This window comes from Monopterus albus, unplaced genomic scaffold, assembly GCF_001952655.1.
Source record: "Monopterus albus unplaced genomic scaffold, M_albus_1.0 scaffold39.1, whole genome shotgun sequence".
Lineage (NCBI taxonomy): Eukaryota > Metazoa > Chordata > Actinopteri > Synbranchiformes > Synbranchidae > Monopterus > Monopterus albus.
Genome location: NW_018127919.1, coordinates 723,954 through 736,207, shown reverse-complemented (window position 1 = coordinate 736,207; position 12,254 = coordinate 723,954). Strand labels below are relative to the sequence as shown.

At 39.9% G+C, this 12,254-nt stretch overlaps 1 protein-coding gene across 3 annotated transcripts in view; it reads left to right on the top strand.

Moving 5' to 3' along the window:
- Positions 1-12,254, top strand: part of dlg4a (discs, large homolog 4a (Drosophila)) — a 64,654-nt gene that overhangs the window by 18,079 nt on the left and 34,321 nt on the right. The window contains exon 1 of one of the 3 annotated variants that reach the window (XM_020598786.1): positions 5,891-6,137. The exons of the other annotated variants lie outside the window; for them this stretch is intronic. Coding sequence (XP_020454442.1) covers positions 6,036-6,137 — 102 coding nt within the window. The 5' untranslated portion in view covers positions 5,891-6,035. Of the gene's footprint in view, positions 1-5,890; positions 6,138-12,254 lie in introns of those variants that run through there. 3 annotated transcript variants of the gene reach the window in all.

Genomic DNA, 12,254 nt, shown 5'->3' with positions numbered 1-12,254 from the left:
ATTATACCTAAGTGAGAGTCCTCTCTATTTTACTCTTCAGTGTTTCCCCTATATGATGAATCCGAGCACCATTTCTTAAACTTCCCATGGTTCGAAGAAGAATGCTGGGAAGGTGTGTGTGATTTGTGTAACTTTGCATGCTTAGTGGGTGATGCAAATGCATATAATCTATGACGAGGTAAAATAACAATAAACTTAATGGTAGTACTTAATTAGTTCCTCACCAGTCTTAACACTGCTGTACAGTACATTATTGATTTACATTATTTGGACATTCACGTTGTCTCGAGAGCCCAGATGGTGCAGGCCTAGGTGCAGACGCACTCCTTACACCCTTACGCTCAGCCAGTGGGCTCACCTGAATGTAGCTTATACTGGAAATAAGGACATCTACTTTGAAGAATGTGCTGCACTCAGAACAGATCATGTGATGGAAACACACCATTTTCCCCTCACAGTCATATCTGTACATCAGTTGCTTAGATTTGGCACCGCTTCTGGCACTAGTGCTATCATCTGAGATACAGTACCTTATGGCACCAGTGCCACCAGTATGAAGTGTTAGCCTGGAGCCCCGAGTGTGGACAAAGTACAGCAGGATTAGATCCCACAAACATCTAAAAAAAAATTAACTAAACTAATATAAAATTACTGAACACAGAGTACCTTCAGACCGCCAGCAGAGAGATAACAAAAGAAACTCAAGAATATTTTTAAATCTGGATCAAATACCTCACATTTTCGATTTGGACTTTGATCAGGCATTGATTTATTTCTACATGCTATGTATTTTTCTCAAGAAAAGATGGGAAAATGTAAAGTATGTCACATCCAGCTCTACCTACAGTGTATTAGGCTTGGCACTCACAGGCTCAGTGAGTGCTGTGCACCAGCCAGTGGTGAATAATGCTTGCACTAGCAGCCTGCTCTTCCACTTTCAGTGCTTCATTATATTTTGAGAAAACTCTGGCATGTGTCTGTGTCTCATTGCTGTTGCATGTCATAGTAGCATGAGGCACCTGCTTTTATGTACACAATCAATCACCCATGAGAGATGCAGTCATTTTATACAATAGATGCCATGACCAGAATGCTGCTGGCACATGGTCTACTTGTTAGGGATCAGTCACCTCCTGCAGATGTTGTCATGGAAACACTCCAGCTCTTTTGGGGTTTTATCTCTCTCTCTCTCTTTCTTCCACACAGTGGAGCATTAGGATGTTAATAGTATACTCAACACAGTTCAGGTTTCCATGTGACTCCCACGCTTACATAATGCTGTAGCAGAATGGGGAAGTAGGCAAAGTCTTTTAGAGTATATGATCATCATAGAAATTATACTGTATCTATGATGATTATAGGTAGTTTTTAGTCATATCCATCTTTATGTATTACCTCTAAGTGAGCCTGAGTTGAATCAAAAGAAATCAATTTATATTTGAAATCTAAAACAACAACAACAACAGCAACAAAAACATTTCTATGCAAAACAATGTAACAAGTTGACCCTACATATAGGCTGGCTACACAAAAAAGCCTTTAAATGACATTATGAATATTGTTGTATTTCTGTGAAGCCACTAAGTGACAACCATGTTACCCAAAGGGGAATCATGTCAGCCCAGGCATGACTATATAGCCTACACAGCCACATGTTCCTCTTGCTGTTCCTATACACACCAGAGCTCAGTGGAGTGACAAATGTAAGGTTTCTGTGCGCTATCTCCGTTAATGGTTATTTGAAATTGGAGCACAATCATCCATCCATCCATTGTCTGTACCGCTTATTCCTGAATAGGGGAGCCAATCCCATCTGGCACTGGGTGACAGGCAGGGTCCACCCTGAACAGGTCGCCAGTCTATCACAGGGCTAACATGTAGACAGACAACCACAAATACCCACATTCGCACCTACGGGCAATTTAGAGTCACCAATCAATCTATGCTGCACAGGGAGAACATGCAAACTCCAGACAGAAAGGCCCTGGGTCAGCCCGGGCACAAAGCCTTCTTACTGTGATGTAGCAGCGCTAACCACTGCACCACTGTGCCATCCCGGGGCACAACCACGACTAGAAATTCCCAAAGACAGTGGATCAGATCTGATATAATTGCTGCAGCAAAAAAGGTTAACAAGTTTCATCAGACATAAATGGTTACTGAATAACATCCTGTTTTGATTCCCCACCATAAATAATAGAGTATATATAAAGCTGGATGATGTGACAGTTCCATGGGTGTATTATGAGACCTGGATACCACATTACAAGATGACATCCATTCTTCCAGCTGGAAGTTGGCACATGCACTAAAAACGTATTTTTTCAGCTGGGGTTGCTTCCACATTATGAAGCCGACTGCACATGCACATTAGTTTTTGCCTTACACACTCCTGCCCACGTGTTCCTGTTCGGCTCATAGACTTTACTTTGGGATGACATCCCAAAAATAAAACTCAATTTACTAGACTCTAGGAAGGTTTTGCAAATGTAAAACCTCCATGATTAAAGATTCATAATACAATGAGTAATAACTGACCTGGTTTGCAGTTGGAGTTGTCTAGTTAGCAGTTTTTTAGATGTTTCTTTTATCATTGCCCCAGGGCAAGTTTTATTTTATTTTACTTTATTTTTGCAGTACTACAAGTGGGCACTGATAAAAATTGGCTGAATGGCTGAGTATCCAGCTCTTGCAATACACCCATGGACAGCTCCCAGAACTGGAGCCACCACAGGCTTATCACCACTTTGTGGCTGGTTGCAGGATAGATCACTTCACCTCCATTTTAGCAGATCTGACATGTGCCAAATTAAAAATTCAAAGTGCAAACCAAATCATTTTTCCAAATGGTTATTTCTGCATGTTTAAGTGATTTATGTACAAGTGGTCATTCTTCTGATTATATTGTTTTTAATAAGTTATTTGATTATATAAAAAGGGGTGTAATTGGATCATTTGACTGGTGATCTGATACCACAGCTCCACCTCAGGTCACTACTGTGCAGAATCTGGCTGAAAAAAAAACAAACAAAACAAAAAAAACATGACAGCCCCTATAACTGTAATATTTTGGCTTCACTTTTGCATACATTCATGACGAGGTGACTCGTCCTCCATTTTTATATAAAATCCATGCTCCCCAGCAATTTAAACTCTAATTTCTTGTTTGTGTAAGCCATTTGCAATGTGGCAGACTGCTGATTAGATGGTTAGATATATCAAATCAAATCAAAGTTTATTTACATAGGACTTTAAAACACAGCAGCTTGCTGACCAAATTACTTCACAACTAATGCAAATAATACACAGATAAAAATACATAAAATAATTAAAAATGCATGGAATAAAATAAGAAGTTCTATGAATTAAAAGCCAAGGTAAACAAATAGGGTTTGAGAGATTAAGCTTAAAAAGTGCATCGGTAAACTGTTCCAGAGTTTGGGGGCAGCCACAGCAAAGGCTTGGTCACCCCAAGGCCAGCAGCTGGACCTTGAAACTTCTAAGCGGAGCTGATTCGCTTACCTAAGTTCTTACAGGTCTGTAAAAATGCAAAAGTTCTGACAGACAAAGCAGAGTAAGGACATTAAAAGCTTTAAAAACAAACATCAGTAACTTAAAATCAGTCCTAAAATGGACTAGAAACATTATTTTCAAGGTATCATTAGATCTCTCCTAATAAACTTGATTCAAGAGATCAGTCAGTTACTTTCAGAGTGGGATTTGGGAATGCTTAAGGAAAAGATTTGGATGTGATTTAAAGAGGAGTAACAAAAAGTTATCACACACACACATACACATGTAGTATTCTGGAAATCACATTACTGTAATGTGCTTTATTCTCTGGGAGATTTAACTTTAAAGAATATTTTTCCTAAAATTTTTCCTGCTCCTTAAAAAAATAACAATACTTCACACTTCATGACATTCCTCTGAAATCCTGTCATAAACCTTTTGATCTCTTTAGCATATTGCAGATTTCTGAGGATATCCCCCAACTCTCTGGGACGGTGATAAAGTTTTGGTTTTTTTTACCTTGGTGTGTGTGTTTGGAACAGCCTCTCTGTTCGATTGAACATTGACGTCACCCATGAGTGTTGAGCCCTGCGCCGCAGTCAGCCCTGAGATGAATGCACAAGATTTAAATATAGCCTACCTGGATCTCTCGATCTCTCACTCCACCATGTGGGCTCTCCATGTCAGCACAATTACACGTCGGAAAAACACAAGTGAAATTTAAAGAGGTCATTCATATTGTCCAAAGCCAGTTAAAGCAATGATTTTTGGCACACACAGACAAATGTTAGCGATAATGCTGGTTATCTGGAGTACTTTAATTAAAAAAAAAAACTACTTTAAACTCTTTATTTTCTTTCTTTCTTTTTTGATGTTCAATACAACACAGTAATACATCAAATTTTAATTACTTAACCTTTAGGTTAAACTCTTTAACACCTCCTAAATGATAAATGCCTCTGCATTTACCCAAACTACCTGCATGGAACTGTCTGAGACTGAAAAAGAAAAGAAAAGACAAAAAGCTCTGCAAAGTGACAAAATTGCTGACAATTCTGTGCAACAACAAAACAGTCTATCGTTTTTGTGTGATGTCATTCACTTCATTGTACTGTTTGTGTGTGCTTCACACCTTTATTAGAAATGAGGATAAAGGTCCACCTGTGGTATTTGGGCTTATTTATAAAGTGCTGCAGGATGACAGAGGCAAACACTGGCAATAACCCTGTGTGAGGGTGTTGATGAATGATGGTCGGCTCTGGCTCAGTGAGCAAGGTAGAATCAAATCAAAATCAAAATCAAATCAAATTTTATTTGTATAGCGCCAAATCACAACAAAAGTCATCTCAGGACACTTTACAAAGTAAGGTCTAGACCTTACTGTTATCACTATTATTACATAGGGAAAACCCAACAAATCCCCCTTGAGCAAGCACTTGGTGACAGTGGGGAGGAAAAACTCCCTTTAACAGAAGAAACCTCTGACAGACCCCGGCTCTTGGTGGGCGGCCTTCTGCCTCGACCGGTTGGGGTGAGTGGATAGAGGAGAGACAAAAGAAGAAAAGCAACAAGACACAACAATCAAACACTGATCAGGTCGATGTGGCTGGGGACTGCTCGTCAGAGATGTAGAGCTCCAGGGCAACCTGCAGAAAGGGACAGGGAGAGAGAGAGAGGACACACTACGGGAGAGAGGAGACACACAGTTAGTAATGTGTAATGGTGGCATATAGAAGCATAGGGAGAGAGAGGAGAGGGGAGGGGAGGAGAGGAGAGGAGAGGAGAGGAGCGGAGAGGAGAGGAGAGGAAAGGAAGTCATTTTGTAGCCTTCAAGTGCTGTGCATTGATTTGAAACCCTTCAGCACCTTGGACAGTCCCTGTAGCAATTTCCTAACGATCCAACAGGGAGCGCAGTAAGCGCACTAACATACACCGGCAAGCCTGGCTTTATGATGGGGCATCATAGGTGTCCTAGTTTTCTCTGCTTTGAATGGGATCTTTTAGTTAGTTAGTTTGTTTGTTCGTTTTTTAACTTTGATACTACTGCCAATATTTCTGAGGCCTATGCAGTGTCAGAATAACTGATCTACGAGTGCTCTCTCTCTCTCTCTCTCTCTCTCTCTCTCTCTCTCTCTCTCTTCAGCCTCACAACTCCTTTCCTATGTGCTTCCAGCTGCGCATTGAATAGAAACTTTACGGTCAAACAATTAAAGAGAGAGAGAAAGAGAGACTAAGCATGAATGATGTTAAACCGTTGGACCACCTGCAATGTATAGCGACACATGCGTCCAAACGTGGCAAACATCCATGATGTTTGCATAAAACACGCCTATTGGACCCAAGCACCGCTACGGTCACATTTCAACCGGGCAACCCGGCTTGTCAGAGACATCACCGACCTCCCACCCCCCCTTTCTCAGCTTCCTCGGCTTTCGTCTAATTGCATCGTGGTTCTGAGTGAGTGGCCGCGGACCGACTAGCTCTGGTCTGTGCTGTCTGTCTTGGAGTGAGGCTTTCGACTGATGTCTCTGCCTGTCAGGAATTTAAAGTGTCTCTCGCCGGTCATGTGCCAGTGTAAGGTCATCTGCAGCCACCGGACCCTCTCTCTCATGTTCGGGTGCAAGGTAAGCCTGGGGTGCAAGCAGCCGATGTTGCAGTAACGACTGGGTAGTCTGTCTAAATGCATGTGGACTGTTCGTTTGTACAAATATGGAACTAAAAATGTGATAGAGGCCTCTGTAGGAAAATGCGCGTTTATATTTGTGCCAGGACTGATCGTACTGCATGTGCTGTTGGTTATTGCTCATTTAAACCGCGCTTTTTCTCAATAACCTCAGCAGTCACTATAGGGATATCACACTCATATGCTCACAGGTACCAGCTCATTCATAGCTTATTACCTTTACTTCAACGTGTGGTGGGTTTTTCATGCACATACTGTACGTGGCCTGTTTCCATTTACAATAACAGGCGACAACATACTTGGCATGCATGATTCTGCTGGGTGATAGATATGCTTTATTATAAATGTACACTGATATTTAGTGAATGAAACTATCCATAACTGTCTGATGTGTCCCCCTTATTTGAAGGGCAGGTCTGATTAAAGCTAAACATTTGGTCCTTCACAGTCCTACATGCTAAATGGCTCCAGCATGTATGTGGAAAGCTTGTGACCTTGGGAAATGCACTTTATGGCTCAGGGCCAATTATATATCACATACCATCAGAAAAAAAACAGGGCACTGTAAGAGAGGCTTGATTCCAGTGTGAAATCAGGTAACAGTGCCCCTGCTGTGTACTGTTCCCTACCAGCTGATTGTTTTCAGCCACTTATTATCAGCACAAAACAGGCTATTATGTTGAGCTGTGCATTTTGTTGGATTTATTTATTTATTTTGTTGTCAGAGAGAATTCATTCATTCACTGGTTCCCCTCCCTCCCAGCTTCAGGTGCTTCCAGTATGGCAGCCAGCTCTGAGTCCCCCTCCACATGGCACTATGGTCTGTTAGCTTTACAAAGCCAAATCTGACTACACTGGGGCACTTGGGCCAAAAATGGTCCCTACACTTGCCAAAATGATGTGCATATGTGTACAGAGCTCCAGATAATTTGTTTGTTGATTCAGTTCCAACACTGTGATTTGTGTTCTGCCTTGTTGCTAGAGTGCACTTCCTGGATTTGAATAGTGTTGTATATGACATAGGTGGATAAATCTCGTTACGGTGCATTTCATTAACCCCTGAATATTTTTATGTTTCTATATATTTCAGTTTCTATATTTGAATGATACTGCTGGTAAAATGAATGTAGGTATTTGCTTTCTGAAATGGTTCTCCTGCTGTGTGCAGTGTGGAGTATTACCAGCACAGATATGCATCTCTTGTGTCCCCACTTCGCATTCCCTAATATCTTCTGCCATATCTCCATCTGAGACACCATGCCTTCCTTGTAAAGAACATTAAAATTCTCCTCCCACAGATGCAAGTTGCCTCCACCGTCATCATGACCAACCGGTGAAATGTAACCATAGTAAACATTTATTCTGTAATAAACATATTTAATAATGGGATTACCAGCTCAATTAAAAAGAACTGTGCTTGGTTTGCAGCATGTAAGTCTAGTTGTAACAGATCTGGATTATAATAGGGTTCATCTCAGCTCATATTACAAGCATTTAAGCCAAACTTTGTTTTGTAAAAATTGCCCGTGTTGTATCCCTCTGTTGTACCACTGTTAATTCGGCCCATCCTTTATAACATGCTCATCATCCCAAGATTCAAGATAAGCATCTGGTCCATACACATATTACCCATTATGGCTTGTGTCCAGTGTGTTGCAGTCTCATGGTGGGTTGTTAATTAGCCAGAACTTTTGGGATGTACTGTATACTGTGGGGATATGCACTTACTGTTCTTCTATGCCTTGTCCCTGTTGTTTTTTTAACTTTTGCCCTTGGTTTCATTTCCTACATTTTCCAGGACTGACACATTTGCTTAACATCTATGTATCAATAGCTGACATGACCGATCATTTTCAAAGGTGAACTGCCAAGGTTATTTGTTTACACAACACAAAGCCTAGCACGGAGCCTCTCAGTCATCTTAAATTCAGGATCTTAATTAAAAGGGCTTTATACGGTTGGAAGCATTCAGCAGTGCTTTAATTAGCTCTTTTATGTTTAATGCTCCTTGTTGGCCTCACAACATTTAATCAAGACACACTGAAGTTTGTCTTGAAGCTACAATTCAGTGCAGAACTTATATTGAATGCCATGCAGTGTAAACTATCAAAATGACAGAGTTTAAATCGAACCAGATTGCTAATGTAATGGCTGATTTATGACTCATGATGAGTGTGCCTTCATCTCAATATCAAGACCAATGATTACTTCAACACAAGAATCAATTCACTGCAAAATGTACAGGAAAACAACCCGCTGTCATTCATCGCCAGCCAACCGATCAAATGATAAGGAGGGTAATGTAGAAGATATCAGAGTGTGATATGAAAGTGGTTTGCTTTGATACCATGCGATGTGCATTTTGTGTTCCTGTGTGTGAGCTACTGGTTTTACATTTCGCATCCTTACTGTAACTGTTTTTACAGCTTTGCAAACATATATTTCTATTGACTGACCTATTTTTTCTCCTGCTGTTTGTGTCATCTTCCCTTATAAAGAACAGTGAGCCTCACCTCTGACAGAAACTTGGAGAAATGCAGCAACAACAATGTGCAGCAGCAGATATTTACTAATGCTCCATTCAGATTGAAAACTGATCCATTCAGGGTCACCTCTACCTTGCTAACCTGCTCTTACTGGCTCTTCTGCTTTCAAACACTGGCAAATAATAAAAAATAAAGTCAAAAAATAATAATCTTGACTGTAGGACAACAACAAATTATTTATATATATATAAAACCTCTTCACTAAGCATCTGGCATAGATATGCACCATCAACCTTTAAAATTAGATTCAGCCTTAGTGTCGTTCACAGACAGAATCAAAGTAAGTTGCCCTTCAGGTCACTGACATTCATAGAAAACAAAACAGAAGACAGCATTTCTCTCCACAAACCTAAAAGAACCCCTAAAGCCACAACCTGTATCAACCAGAAACATGTTTACCCACTTTTTTGTTTCTAATTAAACTATTGTTAACCAGTCTTACAGCACTGTGTGTTAAAATGGCCTCCACTTGCATGTTTGTGTGTGTGGACGAAAGAGGGCTGTGGGAGGGTTACCGTTACGACCCCCCCCACTACTACTAGGGCAACATGTATATAGAAGTGTATGTACTCAGCATAAAAACGGTGTGTGTATGTGTCTGTGGACAGAGGATGAGGAGGGGAATAAATAATCAAGACTACTGAGTTTTATGTGAGTGAGACCTCCAAAGGGAATTGAGAGGAATTGCTTACACCTAAACTGTAAACTGCAAAATAATATCGCACTGAATTTATTCAGCTAATTAAGTGAAGCTGCATATTAGACAACACAATTATTTATACTGTTGTTTTCTGATTTGTACTGGCAGTTCACACTACCATGAAAAGAAAAACTGTATATTATATTCTTAAAAGGTGAAGGCTTTGTTCTTTTGCAAAAATAATGAATGTTTTTCAAGCAATTATGAAATTACAGTCAGGCCTGGTTTGGTTATGTTTGGGGCCATTTTTCCGCGTTGAGTGGCTGTTTTACAAGCTTTAAGTCAAGGTCATTATTTATCTAGTTTAATATAAAAACTGTAACTTGTGAAATCCACATGATCTTCAGATTTCCTTACATATCATGTAAACACCCCTCCTTTTTTGTCTTACATATAAGCATGAAGTTCATGTGAAACCAGGCTCAAAGACATGACAAGATGGACACCCCCCATCCCACCCAACCCTCAGCAGAAGGACCTCAGCCAGGCACCCGCAATTTACTGCATCTCTGACTCTAATCTGATTATTAAATTTGAGGATGATACATCTTGCGTGGGCCTTATCAGTGATGAATCATCCCACAGAAAGGTGATTCAGAATCTCATTCATTTGGGTTGAATGAACAGAAATGAACAAACTGAAATGTAAGAAAGTATAAACGTTGAGTTTCAGAAATAGCGATGATGCATCCAGGAAGCAGAAAAAATACCTTTCTTTCTTTATTTTTTTTTTAAAATGACTTTTGCTGTTTCACTGTAACACAAGTGACACAAGCCTTCCGATGGTGAGGAAAGCCAAACAACACTTCAGGGATTTAATTATTATTATGATTAAAGAAAGTCTTACGTTGGTTGGGACAGCAATGAGCTTCAAAACATGTATCACATAAGGTTTTTACCTCTTGTGTTGCTGTTTTTGGAGCTTGAATGATGATACATTAATAAATATGCCATAAATCATGAATCATGGATTTCCAGGTAGAAGTCTGGCATTTCATTATTAACGCTCAGAATTACAGGGAGATGAGAGTGACTACACCCAAGAGCATACTGTACTCACTCTACGCTGAGGAGGGCGAATCTAGAGGCTCTTCACAGGGGCATAAGAAGCTCATCTTTGTTGCAGCCCCACCCTCTGATTTAGGCTGGATGGATTCTTGCATTTAAACCCTGCCTGCAGCATTAAGCATTCGTTAAGCGTTCTCCCCCATGGCAAATGTAAAGTCTGTTATTGTCGCAGCATACATAGCTGCAGGATACTAACACTTGTTGAAGTGTTGTGCTGAAACACCTTGGAGAAGAATCTGAAGTTAGCATTGGCAGTGGATGAGTGAATTTCCCTGTGATCATTACATATACATGAAAAAAACTGTTGTACTGCTAGGTGTTGGTTGGCAACAGTAATTGTGATAATGCAAATGAGATGAAAGCTGTGTTAGGGGTTTGGCACTTGAGAAGACACTCGAGAGTGAAAATCAACTGAGAAGGCAACAGTGACTATTCTGATGGACTGTAGTAGAAAAGATAAAGTTCAGAGGCCCATTGGAGATGAACAGTGGTCTCTCATCAGTGGCCTGTGATAACGAATGATGATGCTGTGCAGTAAATGTGCTGTTTTTCTTACACGTTGTCAGCTTGCTTATAAAGCTACTAAGTATTAAGCTAAACTTTGGTGGGTTTAGTGTAGTAAACTGGCTGCATATTGTAAAAAGTAGCAGAAGGTAAAAACATGTGTGACACAGGTGGCCTGTGTTTTAATGTCTACTCGAAGAGTCCGGTATTTGTAGAAGAACTGAAATTGTGTGTGTGTGTGTGTGTGTGTGTGTGTGTGGGTGTGTCTCTTTTTTGGTAGTTAATTACTGTTTGTGTATTCTGGATGACTATTCAAATGAGATGCTTGGTTTCAGACAATGTATCATTAGCAGCTGCCTGAAATGTGACTGGGCTTTGACTCTGTGTTCAATTGAAACACATCATTTAAACCTTTCTTTATAAAAGTGATTAAAATCGAATTTAATTTAAACACATTTAAATATCTAGGCTGACTTCACTGACACTACTTCTTCTTACTGTACAACTAAATTCCAGCATAAAACATCTAGCATAAAAGTCTCTGAGGTCACCTGTTAAAATTAATCAAAATATAGAAAAAAAAAAAGTATTCTTTCTCATTAAAGAAATTGCAAATAGATTAACTTGCAAAAGTTTAAATTATGTGAAGAGGCAGTGAGGATTTGCCAACCCCTATTTAAACCTGACAAGCTTCTCGTGATTCTTGTAATACCACACATCAAGTGCATGTGCAGTATGTTTCTTGGAAATTGTATGCCTAAGAGGTGAGGTTAGCTTTCATTCCATTATCTAATAGAGGGAAATTTAAAAGCCCAAGCGTGTTTCTTGAATTACACGCAGAGGTGATGGTAGATAATGTTTGACATTTGCTCTACATTAAGCTAACTCATTTAACCATTCATGGAACAGCTTATTCAGCCACACAGCGCGGTGTGCAACAGCATAAGCAGGCCTACAGAAACAACTGCAAACTGTGCACTCTCCTTATATTATAGAGATAGTGAATAAATGTGGTAACAAAACATAGTGATAGTGATGGTATCACTATGACAACTGTTAAATAGGCAATTGAGGGGATATGCAAACCATTAACCCATATTTTTAACATGTCGTTTCGACTTGGGCAGTTCCCCAATAATATGAAAATAGCAAAGGTTATTCCACTGTATAAATCTGGTGATAAGCACAACTTCACAAATTATAGACCGGTTTCTCTGTTGTCACAATTTTCAAAAATCTT